Here is an 18,763-nt window from a genome sequence, read left to right as displayed (position 1 = left end):
CAAAAGATTTCTCCCCTGCTTAAGGCTTGCAGCCAGCAATCTGCACTGCATGTTAGCAGTGCTTTTGCAGCCTCTGCCCCTGAACACGGTGCTGGATCCTCATCAGGGTGGGTCCTTCTGCTATTGGTTGGAGATGTAAAGGGCTTCTGAATGCAGTTTACCTTTGCACTCCATGCTGCATGCAGGCCTGCTATGCAGTCGTCTAACCTTTGTCTTCTGCTGCTCAGGAAACAAAGAAGTGGGGAGAACAAGAGTCATTTATCCATGTTTGTAAAGAGTGAAACTTTGCAACAGCAAGCAAATATATATTGGAGGAGTGGCACAAAAAGGGAGTGGTTGTATATGGGTTTCTGTAGGATCAGTGTGCATTCATGCACATATGTGCATGTATAATAATATGTCTAATACAACACTTCAATCTTGATCCTTCCTTGAGTTTCAGTTGGTTAATCTAGTTACTCCCAAATGAGAGATGCCTTCACCCTTTGCATTATGCAGAAATCTAGGCATGATGAAATGCAGGCAAATATTTCTGCAGCATCATCAATAAATGAATTATATGTGGTATCTACTCGAAAAAACAACATGCTAAACACTGAAAGTCAAATGGGATGCCTTTCTGAGAAACCAACAACTGACCACATATTTACTCTGCATCTCACGAATAAACAAGGTGAAAGCAGAAAACCAGAGGAAAATATTTATCCTGACTTTATACTTGGAGAAAGCTTTTGACTCAGTCTGGCTCTTGTAGCTGAGCTATGCAAAATGGAATTGGCAAGGGGAAAAAATGACATAATCACATACATGTAACAATCCATTGAAAGTAGGACACACAAAAAAGAAGAAAACAGGTTTTAAAGGAGAAGGTAGACTAACACAGTGGCCAGCTTCATGCCTGCTCTTTCTGTCATCTATGCTGGAGATTTATCAGCCTCAGAGAAACAGTTCTCAAACTGAATGAGGGATCTCAAGCACCTGCTTAAATTGTCACAATACTACGAAACGTATTTTAGCACACCCTGCTTCAAGGCCATGTAGCGAGGAAGGAAGAACGTTGGTGATGGCAGGATAAAGATGCTCTCTTAGAAAACACAGATGCAGAGAGAGAGTTGGAGATTCAACATGGGTAATGAACTCCACAAGGTTTTTGTGCAGTGTAGGCTGTTAATGGTCTAATTCCATTTTTAGAGATGTGAGAGAGGGAAACCAAACGACGACTGAGAGATGATTTTTACTTTGTGCACAGCATGTGTGTATAGAACACAATGACACTGTATCTAGGGTGGGTGCCTGTGAGTTAAAAAGCACTTAGAAACATTGGAGAGTGAAAAATGCTTCAGTGGCTGAAACTGAATCTTACAGTGTGAGGCTTCAAAGGAAACACTCTATTCAGTTTAACAAGCAGAAGTGGTACGATCACCATGTATGGTTACTTACCCATGAAAATGGGTGGGTTACAGTTTTTAGACAAAGGCATAACAAGTCCTGATGTCTCGAAGTTGGATAAATTCAGCCTTAAAGGAAGCATTTTCCTGGCAGCAAGAATAATTACATTGGAATAAATTAGTAAGTAGAGTGAGGCACTTGCCGTTACTTGGGGTCTAAGACAAAGATGTGCTGTCTTTCAAACTCACTTTGATACAGCTGCTGGGAAAGAAAAAATCTATGGCTTGCGTGTATGGGTCAGATTAACAGGTACAGTGGTCCCTTCTGGCACTTGTTGAGAACACCACACACCATAGCTCAGAATAGCACGGATTTACCTGTTCTTTTCACCAGTGTAACTAACTGCGGAGCAGTGGTGAAGTAGATGCTGGTATCTAGCAGTTACAGTAAGAGCAATAGGGTATTCAAAATGGGACAATCATGAGAAAATTTTTTCCAAGGACATAATGAAAATCATCAGGTCACTGCTGTACTTTTCAGCAGGGTAATTCATGTCCTGGATCAGTGTTCCTCAACTAGCAACAGAGCACAGGAAATAAGAAGTACAAAGCAAATGTGGACTAGGGGTCTGCAAAATAAGTGGCCTTGTGCACACAGTAAACTTTGCATTCATGACTGCATCCATGTATATGTATCAGGATCACTGCTGCCAGGCTTAAGAGGCACAAGGGGATGTATTTTCAGCATGAGAGTTTGATGAAGTTGCAGCAGTTTAACCAGCATAATGGAAGGTGATCAGTGAGAGATGCTCTAACCTGTTTTCTAAATTTTGTGTAAGGGACACGGCTTAGTTTACAGAAGTGATGTTTTTCAGTGAAGGAAAGATGTATTTGAATTCTGGCCAAAGAAGGAGGTAGAGCAGAAAGATTGGAAAGAGGCAGCAAGAACAAACAGGCACAGGAGGGTATTGTAAACATAGGTGAAAAGAGTCTTGTTTTGTTTGGGCAGCCCTTTCTCAGTCACGCTTATGGATTCAGCCTCATTTGCAGTTTGGGAGCTAGGAGAACTTCAGTGTGGACAGGACTAAGTGGCCCCCAGGTACCTCATGGCTGCAGTTCTGCAAAGAGATCTACTGTGTACAGGAATTCGGGTAATTGTGGTTGGAGGGTAAAAGTTCTCATCATCAGTTTTAGGAGGGTCTTTTTTCATTCCTACAAGGCAACCCTCTCTACTGTAAAGCATTACAGAATGAGTAACAAAGGCCAAACTAAAATCCAATCTGATAACCATGCTCAGTTATGAACACAGCACACACTTCCTGCTAGTGGAAGTAAACAACCTCACCCAAGTCAAGGCATGCTCAAGACCAAAGTGCGACAAAGACACTAGAATAAATCCTAAACCAGCCATTTTGTGTGGGAGCAGCGGCTCAAAACTGCATAGGCTCTGGAGATTCCCCACTCACAGAAACAGTGTAACACAGACTCAGCTCCATCACCAACAAAAGAACTGATAGCCTGAAGGGAGCCTAGGCAGCAAAGTGCACAACGCACATGAGAAGAGCGCTGATTTACAGTTAAGGGGAATGAAGCAGCAGATAACTGGCTGAGTTACTAGAGAGAAGGCCAGTGCCTCAGTTCTTTGTTTTTACAAACAGGAAATTAAATCCCTGAGCAAACAAAAATCCTTTGTCAGCAGGCCGGGAAAAAAGGTGGTGGAGTGGTGGCAAGAATCCCGTGTGGCAGCCGCCCTTTGTTGAGTTAACGTTGGGAAGGCAAGAAGGGGAAAAGAAACTTTGTCCTAAACAGGGCAGCGCAGCTTGTGTGCAAGAGTGACCCTATCCCCTGCTTGGAGCAGAGGGCATCCATGCTGCCCCCTACGCTCCCTGTCCTAACCCAGGCTGTGCAGGGCAGGGACGAAAGTGGACCCCATCCCACAGGTGGGTTTTGAGTCTATGCCTGCGTGAGTGGGGGGGACACGAGAGGACCCTCCAGTTAGGGCTGTGAGACAACATGTAGGGAACCTCCGTGTTTGGGCTGTGCTCGGATCAGCGGGCAGCTCTCGGCCTCGGTTTGCGTGGAGATAGAGATGGGGGTGACCCCCCATGCCTGTGTTGTGGTTCAGTGTGGGGGAACACTGGGCTGCGGATGCGTCCGTGAGGAAAGGGGCCCTCAGCCGATCCCTGCGCTGGGGATACCCGCTTGGGGTGGGGGGCACAGCGGACACGAGGAGACCTCACCCCGGCGCGGCGCGGGCGGGGAAGAGTGCAGCAGGGCAGGAGCGGCGCCATGGAGGCCCCGCGCGCTCGCAGGGCCCAACGGCTGTTCCCGGGCGGCAGCAGCAGGGAGTCTAGCTCCAAGACCTCTCCCCTTCCCCGCGCCCGGGCACGGGGCCTGTCCCGGGCCACGTGTGCGTGGTAGCTCCTGGAGGCCGGGAGACGCGGCCCCGCTGTGTGAGGAGCCCTCCGCACAGCAGAGCCTGGTCTCCTCCCCTCTCAGGGTGTGTAGGCTAGACCGGGCCGGACCCCCGCGCCTCCCCCAGTACCTGCAGGAGGGGGCGGGCGCTGGAGAAAGTTTGTCTCTGTGGTTGGCTGCGCCGCGCGGCACGGCCGGTCGGGGCGGGCGGGCGGCTCCGTGTGCTCGCAGGGCAGCGGGAGGCGAGCTGTTGGCCGAGGAGCAAGCTGCCGGCGGTCTTGCTCGCGCAGGAAGAGGCATCCGCGTAACCCTGCCAGCATGGGGCACCGCGGGCTCAAGGCGTCCTGCCTGCCTCTCTTCGTTCTCCTGCTGCTGCTCGGTGAGCCCGCAGGCTGCGCGACCGGGGCAGCAGGGAGGGCGGCGGGGGGAGGGGCAGGTTGTGCTCGGACACCTTCCCCCCAGGTAGTGGGGGAGACCCAGGCCCGCGGGCACGGGCCCCTTGGCGCTGGGCGGGGGACCGCCCGCCGTGCTGTGCCCGCCTGAGGCGCGGCGGAGCGCAGCCGGGCGCTGCCCTCCGAGGGGCGGCGAAGCCGGGCTCAGCCGTGCCCAGCCTCGCTGGCCGGGCCGCCGCCTTCACGCTCTCTTGACGCGCCCGGTGGCGTTAACGGCCGGCGCAGCCCTAACGGCTCCGCGTTCCCTCGGCTCCCGGTGCTCCTTCCAAGGCCGGAGCGCGGACTGCTGCCGCGTATCTCCCCGGAACTTCAAGGGGGATGGGGCGCGGGGCATGCTGCTTGCCGCTTTTCCCCGGTGAGAGGGGTTTCCACAGGCGGCCGGAGTGACGTGACGGTGTGGCCGTAGCTGCTCTTACGCGACCCGGTGCATGGGCTGTGGTCGCTGCAAGGTAAGGGCAGTGAAATTTCACCTCGCAGTTCGTGAAGTGTCTCGTTTCAGGGCCGAGGGGGAGATCATTTTCCTGTCTTCCTCCCGGCCTCGAGGGAAGCTGCAGGATGGGCCCCCACAGCTGGCAACGGGAGCCCGGGTTCTTGGGGCACTCCGGTGTTGAGGGGGAAAGAAATACTTGTGCACCCTCCCTTCCTGGCTCTTGGGGTTTGCTGCCTCTGCTGTGAAGTTCTGCGGAGAGATAATGAGTAATTGTGTAGATGATGTTTTATGGCGTGTTCACATAATTGTGTAGCTGTCGTTAGTTTAATGTGGCATTATTCCTTACTGGTGTTAATGCCAGGCAGGTGGTGTGCGGAAATAAAGACACTGTAGCAAGAACGACACAAAAGGGTAAATGGTGGGTTTTGTTTTCTAGCTCTTCACTTTCCTCACACACATACTACCCCCTTTTTCCAACACTGACTTGTAGCATTGTTGTTAACAGTGTTACTGAAGTAGCAGTATGTTTAACTAGAGAACCAGAAGGTTGTTCAGGTAGCGTAGTTATGTGTAGTACTTCAGCAGTTCTGTGTGGTCAGGAGTACTTCAGGTGCTGGTGAGCAAGCATGCCCCACAAATTAGTACACGCAGTTCTTGATTCAGCACTTGCAGGTAGTAAGTGGGAGCCTTTTCCAGATTTAGGGCGGAATGGGTAACAGTGCCCTAGCCCCATGCTGCAATGCTTTTCAAACAAAACTGTATTTACTGACTTAGTTTCTGCTTGTATAACTATATAACTAATTCTTGTTTTAAAGTCTGCCAGAGCACTTTCCTCATGGTTTGGCTGTTGAGTCTTTCATAGCCAGGTCTGCAAAGCAGATAGTTACAGTTGAAAAGTCAGTTTCCTAAAGCTAGCTCATCCTAGTCTCTTCGCTGAGGCTGCTCGCAGGCAGTGAGGCAATTGGGGCAGATGGGTGTCTATCTACAAGTCAAGGTCCTACCACATGAAGGTGTCCACTGTGCTTTCTTTTACTTGCAGCTATCAGTCATCTCATTTATCTGTACAATACAGGCTTTTTGCCAGCTGGGGAAACAGTGAAGAACTATAGAGAGCACCTTTAGTGTTTCTGTTTAGAAACAGAAAAGGAATACTTTTTTTTTTTTTTTTCAAGAGAATAGTTTAGTAGGACAAGCGGAAAATCAGAGCTCTCAGGTACTTAAGGTCATGCAGCAAAAACTAAAAACCATTAAAGGATGATGTGCAGCAGGAAAGTTGTTACCTTATTAATTCCAGGTAAAATAATTAGAAGAACTTAAACTGTGCATGCACAGATATCTGAACACTGTTCATGATATGGTTTGTCTGGGTGTTCTGAGTTGCCTTTTGGGGATATATGAAACCTGTGCTGTTAAAATTGAAAGTGCTTTTGTGTGCAGGAGAAAAGAAAAACAACCTAAACTTTTCAGTCTTACTTGTGGTGAGGCTATCTTTATGATACCATTACTTGGTAGCTTCTGTGAGGTATTCAAAGGGTTAAGAGGTTGGGAAAATAGTGTTCTTCTCACTCTGGATGTGAAAAGTATGCTTCTGTGAACATGTGTTTTCTAGGAGCTTTTTAATAGAGAGACATGTTGGAGCTTTTTCTTAACTAATGTGCTGCAAGTGTTGAATTCTTGTATAAAGGGTGGTGGAGGGAAGGAGTTGAAGCATAGAAGACTTAGTCCCTTGTGTATACTTAGACTTGATTGTTTTGTTCAGATCTTTATGAAATAACCCAGCAAAAGGATGCAAATGGCTGAAGTATCTGTCTGTGACAAATAAGAATACTTTCTCATCCTTTTTCCTGGATCCAGTACAGTTATAATCTGCTTGGTAAAGAGATTACGTATCCTGAGATTAAGTCTTGATCTAGACTCTTTTTTTTCCCCTCCTCTGGTGTGGTTAGATCCTGAGAAGAAAGGGCAGCCTGAGATCATTTTTGTACTGCCATTGCTTGTTTTTTATGTAATTTCATTCTGCAGTCAGTGTGTGTTATCCTGTGAAATGCTCTGGAAACCAAAACAACCCTTCCAGGACAAAGCATCCAAAAACCAAAGCAGGTATCTGGTGGTTACCAAGTCTCAGACTCTAAAGTAAAGAGGAAGCCCTACAGCTACTGGATTATCCCCTACCTCCCCCCCCCCCCCCCTCCCCCTCCAGGTTCTTGCTTGAGATTTGAAGTAAGAATTTCAGTGTATCTGAAAAAAGCTTTGTTTTTAAAGTGCTGTGGGGCTTGAGGAGAGCAGGCACTCAGTAGATCCTGGTGGAAAACCATTGAATATGAGTTTCCCAGAGGTGGCCTTTTCCTTACTACTGTTTAGACCTGTGTGACACTTGCTGTCCACTGTGATGATCCCCAGGAGTCTTGTGTTTACATGAATAGAGTTCTTTCCTACAACTCATCTGAAATTCTTTGTTGTTTTTGTGTTTTCTCTTTTTTTCTTGTCCCCAGAAGCTGCAACATTTAGGCCTTTGAATCAAGGTTTAATTCAAGCTCTAAAATAGAAAGCTTTTGGTAATTAGTATAAGTTATTGTGATCAGGAACTTCAAGGAAAAGCGTGCATTTGCAGCTGGAGTGAAAGCATTAGAAAATGGGAGATCCTCAAGGTTTAGGGCAATGGGCTGGTAGCCCAAGGTGTGTTAGAGGGGAATTTTTTTCCTGTTCCCTTGCTGGTGCTTGCTCCCTTGCCCATGAATCCAGGACTGATGCTGGTGGCCTATGCCTTCTGTTGGAAGAAGGCAGGCTCAGATCCTCACTGACACTCAGAGGAAAAGCTGTCAGCTAGGCCTGCCTATCTCTGTTGTAGCTTTAAAAGTGGTTAAAAAGGCTCCCAAAGGCGAAATACCAGCAAGCCTGTCCTGTTCTTAACAGCTGTGGACTGCTAAGGCACTATAAGCATATATTGAGTGTTGGAACTAGGTTGGTGAGGCACTGAAGGGCAGGTGGTGTTGCTGAGGAGCAAGCGCTTTCCATGTCGTTTTGCTATACTGATGTATTTCTTAGTATGTTGTCTGTGGGAAGATGTGGGAACCAAAGGGAGAGTAATGTCGCAACTGTTTTTCCTTGTATCCTGTGTTCTTTTGGGTTGGCAAATGATAGCTTAGTCACCTTTTCAGGCTCTCTTGCTTATTTGTAGGTTCTTTTTCAGGGTTCCTTTTTAGGGAGTCTGAGTGCTTTTCCTGAAATCCTTCTACCTTTTCTCCAGGTTTCTCAGTTCTTATGTTTCAGCATAGCAACAGCTTGCTCTCTTTAGGTAGCCTCTGTTGTATTTGGCTGTAATCCCTGAACTGTGGTACAAACCTGCCTGAACAAGATCTGAAGTAAGCGGTAGGGGTCATTTAAAAATGCAGCCATATGCTTGATTAGAGGGAAATGTACTTAAGAAATAATATATGTCCATCCACCTAGCTATATAAACAAACATTCAGGGACATTTGAGATTTCAGCTTTCACATCTAATAAGTTCATGAGTTGATTTACTTTTGTGCAATTGTTTTATTTGTTGTTGGGTTGTTTTTTCCAGTCTCCATAATCCTTGTCAAACAATTCCCTGCAAAACAGACCTGTATATTCAATAGGGAAAAGGTTACATATCTCAATAAGATAATTTTAGAATGTGAATATTTAAATTGCCTGGTTTTAGATGCCTTTCACTGATACATATTTTTGTGTGTGTTTGTAGATCTGTGTTTTAAAAGTAAGGAAAACAGACACATTATCTGCAAATGGAAATTCTTTTTGGTTATGTATATATATGTATATATCAGTCACTTGAAAGTTAAGTTGGAAAGAACTTCAGGGAGACATTACTGATATGAGTTGGGTCAAAGCAGGGGTTATGCCAGTTTCTATCAAAGTTTCTAGTAGTTTCAAAAGAAAAATATTAGGTGGTGTGTAAAGTAAGTACCTATATCATAATGCAAAGAAAAATATTTTTAATACTTTGCTTTTGACATTTATTGGAGATGTTCAAGTTAAGTCCCAGGCCCCTGCTCAACACCCTGCTTTCTTAGAAGTACTGCAGTAGTAAGCAGTAAGTTTCAGACCAAACTGCTTTTGGGATAGGATGATATGAAAAATAGCTGCTCGAATGCCAGCAGACTTGAATAATGTCTTTCCAGATCATTGGCATTTCTGGAATAAGAAGCAAGATGGAAAGTATGGAACTTTTAAGAAGTTTCTTCATATTTTGAGCTTTGTAACAGAAACTGGCTTATTCATTTACATTACATTACATAATTCTAAAGCATAACTAAATTCTTATAACTGAGACAGAAAAAATGGATGGTCTTTTTTTTTAACTCTGGAGTTGGAAGACGTTTCAAAGCTGGGTTTCCAGTGGAAATCGTTATCACTTAAACTTAGTCAGAATGTTCAGTTAAAAGTGAGCTAGATGGAAGGTAGAACCAGCATTGCTAAATACCTTTGCTGAGTCTTGTGAAGCTGTAAAGGAGTATGGTAATGCCAGTAGATTTGAGTAGATATAATTGACATGGGGACTGCTTGAAACTCGTGGTAGGGTGTTGCAGTTAGTGCTCTTTTTCATTACACTATATGAGGCAAGTTGCATGGAAAGTCTTATGTGACAGGGTCTGAAGAAACAGCCTGAAGATGTAGCAATGGCAAAATACTGCTGCAGAAATATGGAGAATAGTTGAAGCGAGGTAGAGAATTTGACTAGTGTCAATCTCTGTGGGCAGCTGGAATTTGTAGGGATGCTCTACAGGATCGGAACTGTTAGCTGAGCTACAGGAAGAATAGGTAAGTGAGTAAGACACTGAGTCCTGGGTAGGATTTTAAAAAAGAATCTAAGGATGGTTTTTGGCGTTAATTGACTTATGAACTTCAGGAATGAGAGCTAATTAAAGAGTGGAGCTGCCAGGCAAGCTGTCACAGCTGCTGATGGCAGGACTGCCAGCAATGCCTGGAGTCTATCTGCTTGATACTCTCTGTTAGGAGGGACGTCTCTTGAATTGTTTGTTATTCAGCAAAATTTTAGGCATTCATGCTGAAATTTTCTGGGCTGTGTGTCTACCACACATTGACTTATTTTTTTTTCTAGGAAATATCCTCTGCCCTGAAAAGCTCCAGTATTTCCAACTGTTACACTTGGGGAGAAGTAGGAAGATTTTTGTTTCTTCTTCTTTTTAATTAGCACGTGTTCTGGCCAATTTTCCATCCTCACTCTTGAACAAATAATCATCTCAGCTGCCAAGCTGCAAAGGTCTATCACCTCTAGAGCAAGAGCTGGAAATTTGGCTGGACTTAACTGTGCATCAAAAATGTGGCTTTTGCTGTTCTTATGGAAAATGTCCAAATTTGGCCACACTGTAAAACTTGGAAAAGCATTGGTTTTTAAGTGCTGGGTAGGGAATCAGTCTTGGGTGCCTAGAAGAAGCACTGTGTCATTGCCTTTAAGGTGTCAAAGGATTACAGCTGGAATTGGGGGCGGAGAAGTGGAAGCCTTCTTTTTAGTCCAGTTTCAGATTTCTGTAAATGTGAAATCGTGCTCCAGCACCTCCCCCCCCCCCCCCCCCCCCCCCCCTTATTTTTTTTTGGTGGGTTTTTTTTTTTAATCCTCTCTTGTCCTTCTGCCAAATTGGCCAATAGTGGAGTAGCGTGCTTGTCTTGTGTAGGTCACTGATCATATCTGCTGTGGGAGGCTGCTGCTTGTAGCACACAAAGTATATATATCACCTTTCTTATGTGTGGATTTAAGAGAAAAAAAAAAATCGGTGTAAGCTTTATGTGTGGTTTCTAACTTGTTCTCTGGCTTCAGCTCTTCTCTGAAGCTTTTTCCCAGGTGCCCCCCATTGTCCTTTACTTCATGCTGGTTGTAAAACAACTGCTGCTATAGTTGTTGCTCACTCTCAAAAAAAAAAAAGAACTTATGCCACTCTTTCTGTTTAACAGGCTTGGTTAGTCTGGACTTGCCTTTCTGCCGGCTTTCCTAAAGATGTGCTTTAGCTATGCTGCTTAGTGATGGCTTAATGACTGCAATTTGCATGCTTTCATACTTTTTAGAGTCACTCTTTTCTTGCCATATCAGTAGCCATTCTAAAGAGTTTGGTGGAACCATTACTGGGGGTCATGTTGGTTAGCCAGGGTCCAGTTCTGACAAAAGCTAGCTCTGCTTAGGTTTGCCAGTCTTAAAAAGAATAATTACCAATGTAAAGGACTTTGTTTCCATGCAGGTTCCGCTGTTAGCTCCAACTGCAGAGATTTAGCTTCATGTTTCAGCCGGTCTTCGATGCAATGTGGCTGTGGGGAGTCTTTGAGCAGGCTGTAACTGCGTTGTTTTCCTACAGGCATTAAAATGCTTGTTGCAGGAGGCATCCACGGGGACCAATGCCAGCTTCTTATTGATGTGTTCAGTTTCATCTATTGACACACTACCCTTCATTATTACACAGTGAATCCTGTGGCAGTGGAATTTGCTATTAAATCTGCTGGGCAAAAGGGAATTGGCAGAAGCTACTTTAAAAGCAGTGTGCCCACTGTGTTTGCAAAGAATAGCTTCTAAATGTGAAACAGATGCTGAGCTAATAGAGGACACTTCCTAAATTTTCAGGGTACCAAACATAATAATTTTGAGGAAAAAAATCGGAATTCACTTCATTTGTGGATAATCATTCAAGTTTTAATGCCCTTTTCCCCAGAAACTGATTAGATACTGTCTAATCAGTACATGTATCTATTTGTGCTTGAATACAGCAAGTAACACTGAGGTGAAGACAGGCAATTATTTGTTATTGGATACTATTAGAATAAGGGGCAAGGTGTTAGCCTTTCCATCTGTGCTCTAATCCTCTTCTGAGTGCTAGAAGGTGGGAGAGGTGGTGCGTCTTCCTTTGCTTTTTGATACTGCCGCAGACTATTTTGTGCTTTCAGAGCACCACCTATAACATTTACCCAGATGTTACGACCTCCACCATCTCCCAAAAGAAGCGTTGTGTCCTTTAGAAGCCCAGTGACATACTGTGTACTGGGAGGTGGTGTCAGTGGGTAGAATTTATGTCTATGCAAAGAGCTTTTATGTTGTATGTAGAATGGGCTTGTTCATATTCGGTTCGTATGGAGTTTTAAATTAATGCAGAGTAGTAAGTCTATTGCATCAACCTTGTTCCCTTTGATCTCTGGGTTTGGTTCTAGACAAGGCATGCTGTACCTTTTAAGTGCTTGAAGCAGGTTTCATTAGCAAGAAAATAAAAGAGCATGACAGCATCACTCTATGCTTGTCTGGGGGTGGAAGGTAGCAAGGTAAGGCTGGGTCTTTCATGTCTATCACAAAGCGGGGTTGAATGGACACTAAAGCTATTGACTAAGCCCTGGTTGCTAGCAACTGTATTGATAGGCAGCTGTCAATAGCTGTAAAGCTGCTGGCATCCATAGGTTTGTGGGTTTGTTTATTATTAAATAAATAAATTGAGAAAATAACATGTATAGCCTGGGGTCAGTGAGCACAGAAGTGTGGCTGTTGCTAGAGATGGGGGAAGGAGGGTGAAGAGAGAGCACTGGAGCAAGACACACTTTCCAGAGAGAAAGGGAAGTGGGTGAATAGCTTGTTTAAAATGGAAAAATGAACATCTGCATGAGATGGTGATGCTGGGGCAGTTATCACCACAAATCAGCCTTGGTAAAAACGACAAGTTACTCAAAGCTCTGCAAACAAATCTTGAAATACCCTAGTTTTCCAAGCAGTTTTTTGCTTACCACTGACAGATAAGTAGAATATCTAATCGAGGATTCCTGCAAGAGTTTAAAGCAAGGGCTGAAGTGAGCAAAGCAGCAGCAGGTACTGGCTGGCATCCTAGTCATGGTGACTTTGGTACCCAGTTTCCCATACAAAACAGCCAGATGTGTGTTGGTTGTGGCTGACACATGCATGTGGAGGCTGTTGAAGGGACAGCCCTGTTTGCTCACCCACACAAGTAAGACAGTCAAGAACTTTGGCCTTCAAAGTTATTTGAGTACTTCTCAGTACTATTTAGCATCACCAGCTCCCCATCAATTGCTGGTTTTACATGCATTATAAATCTGAAAGGCTCATGAACTGATGATTGCTTTAAGTACATACAGCCAAGGGGATGTTTAACTTGGAATTAATGCTCTGCCTTTAAACCTAGGACTACAAGGAGGTCTTATGCCACCAGATTATGATAGGAAATATCCTGTTGATTGTTCCTCTCTGTTTAGTAAGACTCCTAAATTCCTCACAGGCAATTGCATGTACCCACTTTCTTGTAATTTGGTCTAAAATTTGCTCCCGATTGTTACATTTATCTTGTTTAAAACAGCTCTCTAGTACTCCCTCAGAGACAGTAATGTGTATGGCTAAGTCATGCTGGGTTTGAGCACTTATTTCTAAAGATGTGTGAAACGGAGCAAGTGTGGCTACCTGTGTTCTTGTTTTGTTGTGTCATTCTTTGGGGATGGCAGGTTCATACACTGAGTGTAGCTTGGGCAGTTTCTGGGAGCGTGCAGGGACCTGTGGCTCTGCTTCAGTAGTCTCTGCTACAGGAGCCTGAGACTGTCTCCTAGCTAATCTGCCTCTACTGAGGTGACTTTCTGAAAGGGCAGTGAATACCTGCTGGGAAATTTGAAAAGCACTCATTTGGACAGAGTTCTGCCTGTCTGGTGGTATACATTGTTGGTGTTTCTAGGATAATGGAATCTTTCTTGCCCTCTTTCAGAACATCTGAACTTCCTGCCACCATCACTCATGCTCCAGTCGTTCCTCTTTGGTACTTTGTGAAGCAAACTGTTTGATCCTTGCCCCCTTAATTGCTCCCTAGAAAAAGTGCACGTGAAAGGGATAGACCTGGCTGCTGTGGAAGGAAGTAGTGAGTTTGTCAGTCTCTGGTCTGCTGAAGATACCTGATGATTTCATATACTGAAATAGGAATTTTACTCACTAGCTAATTTTCATAAGTGAGCCAGGATGTATGTAGTAATCTTTTGCATGTCTTTTCATCCATTTGAATCCACTTCTACTTAAACAGCCTTCTCTGTAGTATCAGAAGTATGAATGCTAGCGAGGGGTTTGTCAGGTCATCTTGGGTGTTTTGTTCTGCAGGGAAATCACTATAGGTAGAAGCATGGGAGTGTATACTTCTGATAGGGCAGAATTGTGAGAGGTCATGGGACTTGAACTCAGCTGATTGTGAGTTAATTGATGAAGAATAATAGCAAAGGTGTAACTGTGCATGTGAAACTTTACAGAGGTTTCTCACTGCATCTGTCTTGGAAGAAGGACCCTTATGTCATTTCTTCTGACTATCAGCTGGTCTAATGAGAGATCTCTTAAGAATATTGCCTTAGATCACTGTGGTTACATAAATACAGCTATTTGATTATACAGCTATTCTGTGACTTGAAGTTGTAATTCTTTTAATGATTTCTGGCACATGCATGCTGAATTATGTATTGCATGGAAGCTCCTGTCACAAGTCCCAAGTAATAATAAAACTGGAATTTAAAACCAACTGAGTCAAAAAATGAAAGGTTGCAGAACATTCTTTGAATTTATGGTGACAGTCATATAGAAGTTCCACTGTCCGTTTCTGGATCCCCTCTCACCATCGTATGACTCAGATTGTTATGCAAGGTTTTATCTTTTTTTTTATGTTGAGATAGAAACTAATTGGAATGAATTAGTGTTTTCTTTCTCTGCCCTTTGACATTTCTGGCACTTAAGGAGGAAATAGGGACAAACATTTAATGGAGTGACATCCAGGCCTAGCAGGAGCTTATGAAATGAAGCTGAGGAAGTCTCTCCTTTTTCATTCCCTTTTACCGACAGAAGTTAAGGAGCTTCATTTTGAAATTTTCCTGCAGCATGTTCTTCCAGTGCTCATGGTGTTAGGCTGGCTTTGAGGTCTGCAATTCAATATTCAACTGTTGTGCATTTCCACAAAAATATATAAATGCTGAAACAGTCCACAATAGTGATGTTAGATATGTTGATGTTCAAGGACACTGCTTTTACTTCCGTTGTTTCAGGCTCTCCACAGATAATTTATAGCTTGGCTTGCAGTATATCTGTTTGGGTTGGTTCCACTCAAAGTCTGGGCTAAACAGTGTATATAAATATGTATCCTTCCTGTGGAAAATAGGGTTCTCTCTGATTATGGTCTCAGATGATTTCTGCTTAATGATCTGATGATCATTACAGATAACTGGTTGACTGACCATGCCTGTAACTTTTCCGTAGCAGTCAGCTATATGACATACCCTGTCTTCAAGTGTTTATCAGCCAAGAATAAGAAGTGCTTTTGATTACAGCACCATGCCCGAGAGCTTTCTTTTTCCACAGATTTTGTAATTTGATTAATGTGATGTGAGTACAGATGTATTAGAATTGTAAACTCCCATAATGATTAGAAAGGAAGAATACACCCACCAGAAGGATTAATGAAGATGGTTCTTTTCATCAGTAGAGAGATGTTTTTCCATATGATCTCAGAATTCTGGGAGATCTTACTGATTGTACTGAGCAACTGTAGGTGATGGACAGGTAGTGACTTTCTGACATTGAACTGCTAGTAGATGGAAGTGCAATAGTGTGAATGGGGCAGGCAAAATTACAAATACTTTAAAACTTAGTGCCCAGGGAAGATAATTACTCAAGTGTTAAACTGGTTGTTTTTTTAAAACCAGTTTTCTCTGGCAGAGGATCTCCTTTCACAATAAATGCAAAGAGTGCTTCTTTCAAATTTAGGGACATGCTGTGCTTTAAGACTTCATAGCAATCCCTTGTCCAGTGCTTGCTTATTTCTTGTGAAGGGGACAAAGGTCTTGAAATAATCTGTTTTTCTGGGGAAAGGTAAAATCTGATCTAGCTGTGTGCTTTGTACCCTCCATTTGGAGTCCTGGTAGGTTTAGGCTATAAAATTGCAAACAGTGGAGGCACTTGTAGGCTGCTCTTGCATTGCATTACGATGGGTGCTCTTCTGCTTGAATTCTTTGAAATGTCTTAATTTGATGTTTGGTTTTTAACTGATTTAAGCTCCTGGGAAATGCTCCTCACAGCATTCATCTCTAAAAAAGTGTTCTTTTTTTCTGAAAAATTAAGTTGGGAAGCAGGGGTGAAGTGACAGGACAGGTGTGTGGTTAACTAGAGCTCTGTAAATGCTTCTAAACCTTCTCTTTAGGTCTTTCATAGCACCAGGAGTGCCTTCTAGGTACTTTGCTACTTTCTCCTTCTTAGTAGCTGGTGCAGTGCTGTGTTTTTGACTTTCAGCCTGGGAACAGTGCTGATAACACCGATGTTTTTAGTTTTTGCTAATTAATGTTTACTCTGACCAAGGACTTTCTGAGTCTCATGCTCTGCCAGGGAGGAGGGGAAGGCAGGAAGAAGTAGGGACGGGACACCTGACCCAAACTAACCAAAGGGGTATTCCATACCACAGAACATCATGTCCACGATGTAGAACAGCGGCAGTTACCTGGAAGGGCTAGATCTCTGCTCAGGTTGGGCTGGGTATCAGTTGGCAGGTGGTGAGCAGTTGTATTCTCTTCCCTTGTTATTTCCCTCATCATTATTATCATTGGTGGTAGCAGTAGTGATTTGTGTTATACCTTAGTTACTGAACTGTTCTTATCTCAACCCGTGGGAGTTATATTGTTACATTCTTTCAATTCTCCTCCCCATCCCTCCGGGAGTAGGGGAAGGAAGAAGAGGAGTGAGTGAGTGGCTGCATGGTTCTGAGTTACCGGCTGGGCTTAGACCACAACAGTTCTTTGTGGTGTCCAGTGTGGGGCATGAAGGGTTGAGATAACGACAGATCTGACCAGAATGTGTCTAATTGTATTTGTGATAAGCATTTACTGTTTCAGATTAGTAGTCCCTCATCACCATGCAGATATATTTGCTCTCAGAGTTGTTGCTCTTGATCACAGAGTTTCAGCATGTTGTACCTCACAGCCCGTATTTGCTGTTTTAATGTTTATCATCTGGGGGGCTTGGGCTAACGTTCTTGTTTCACTGTACTTTATGGTAATGACTTGTAATACAATAGACTCATTGATCATGAAAATGATCTGGCTTGTGTTCCCAGGGTGGTCATCACCTCTATACTTTGGGAGGTATATAATGGAAGTGTTTAGCAATTACACATCTTTTTTTCCCTCCTTGGGTGGTCAGTCTATGAAGGAGACATTCTCTTATGCTCCCACCTCCCCCACCAGGCTATTTACAGCATCATTTGAGAGCTCTGAAGGTTTTAAGTGGTCTTTGAGTACTGTTGAGACCTGCTTGCCGATTGTGATGGGGATCACCATGTTGGCACACACACAGAGTGTGTTTAACCCACGACCAATTTGTCTGATCTTGAAAGTTAAGCAGAGTTGGGTTTTGGCCTTGTCTAGGGTTAGACAACGATATAGGAGGACCAAGAAATTTTCCCAAAGGCTGTACAGTCATGAGTGACAGGGTGTGCGGGGTAGTATGGGCAAGTATCTAGGCCAGTGGACCCCTCCAGTGCTTTGGAACTTCACCACTGAACAAGTGCAAAATTCGGGAAAAAACTAGTAAAATACTTAAATGAGGTGTGTTGTCATTCTGGTCATACCAGAGAGGAACAAATCATGGCAATGTGCTGGGGCTTAGCATATGCTTACAGAGCCCTGTTCAACACTGTCCAGCACCTTCAAAGGGAAAAAGATGTCTGTTGCTTTGCCATCAGATCCAGAGACAACGTAGCTCCAAATACAGCAGCTACACCAACCCCAGTGACAAGTACAGCAGGTACTCCAACTCTGACTACAACAGGTAACGCAGCTACTCCAAGTACAGCAACTACACCAACCCCAGTGACAAATACAGTAGATACTCAAACCCCAACAGCAACAGACAGCTCCTGTCTATTTCCAGGGAGAAAAATAATCTAAATCCTGCTGAAAGCTGGTTTTGCCATTAAACAGAGTAAGGTCAAGGGACCTGCACAGGAGATTCAATTTTTGGGAATAAAAGGGCAAGAAAGACGTCACCAGATCCCCACAGATGTGATCAACAAGATAACAGCAATGTCTCCACCAACTAATAAGAAAGAAACACAAGCTTTCTTGGGTGCTGTGGGGTTCTGGAGAATGCACATCCTAAATTACAGTCTGATTGTAAACCCTCTCTGTCATGTGACCCAGAAGAAAAATGATTTTAAATGGGGCCCTGAGCAACAACAAGCCTTTGAGCAAATTAAACAAGAGGCAGTTCATGCAGTGGCCCTTGGACCAGTCCGGACCGGGCCAGATGTAAAAAATGAACTGTACACCTCAGCCGGGGAGAATGGTCCTACCTGGAGCCTCTGGCAGAAAACTCCAGGGGAGACTGGAGGTCGACCCCTCGGCTTTTGGAGTTGGGGATACAAAGGATCTGAGGCCAGCTATACCCCAGCTGAAAAAGAGATACTGGCAACCTATGAAGGGGTTCGTGGTGCTTCAGAAGTGATTGGCACTGAAGCACAGCTCCTCCTGGCACCCCGGCTGCCCGTGCTGGGCTGGATGTTCAAAAGCAGGGTCTCTTCTACACATCATGCAATCAATGCTACATGGAGTAAGTGAGCTGCACTAATTCCACAATGAGCTCCAATAGGAAATCCCAGTCGTCCAGGAATTCTAGAGGTCATCATGGACTGGCCAGAGGGCAAAGATTTTGGAATGTCACCAGAGGAGGAGGTGACGCTTGCTGAAGAGGCCCCACCATATAATAAACTGTCAGAAAGTGAAAAGCAGTATGCCTTGTTTACTGATGGTTCTTGCTGTGTTGTGGGAAAGCATCGGAAATGGATGGCAGCTGTGTGGAGTCCCCGACAACAAGTTGCAGAAACTGCTGAAGGACGGGGTGCATGGAGTCAGTTTGCCAAGGTGAAAGCCATCCAGCTGGCCCTGGACATTGCTGAATGAGAAAAGTGGCCAGTACTTTATACTGACTCATGGATGGCGGCAAATGCCCTGTGGGGGTGGTTACAGTAATGGAAGCAGAGCAACTGGCAACACAGATGTAAACCCATCTGGGCTGCTGCACTGTGGCAAGATAT

The 18,763-nt window shown here is 44.5% G+C and overlaps 1 protein-coding gene across 2 annotated transcripts in view; it reads left to right on the top strand.

The window, feature by feature from the left end:
• The first annotated feature begins 4,061 nt into the window (after positions 1-4,061).
• The window catches only part of PTGFRN (prostaglandin F2 receptor inhibitor), a 65,643-nt gene continuing 50,941 nt past the window's right edge, over positions 4,062-18,763 (top strand). For both annotated transcript variants that reach the window (XM_057410506.1, XM_057410508.1), the window contains exon 1: positions 4,062-4,182. In XM_057410506.1, coding sequence (XP_057266489.1) covers positions 4,122-4,182 — 61 coding nt within the window. In that variant the 5' untranslated portion in view covers positions 4,062-4,121. The remainder of the gene's footprint in view (positions 4,183-18,763) is intronic.

The sequence above is a fragment of the Pezoporus wallicus genome, unplaced genomic scaffold, assembly GCF_028554395.1.
Source record: "Pezoporus wallicus isolate ANWC-B61680 ecotype Strahan unplaced genomic scaffold, APGP_CSIRO_Pwel_v1 contig_229, whole genome shotgun sequence".
NCBI classification, from domain to species: domain Eukaryota; kingdom Metazoa; phylum Chordata; class Aves; order Psittaciformes; family Psittacidae; genus Pezoporus; species Pezoporus wallicus.
The sequence above is the reverse complement of the archived record's forward strand: the minus strand, read 5'-3'. Positions and strand labels throughout refer to the sequence as shown.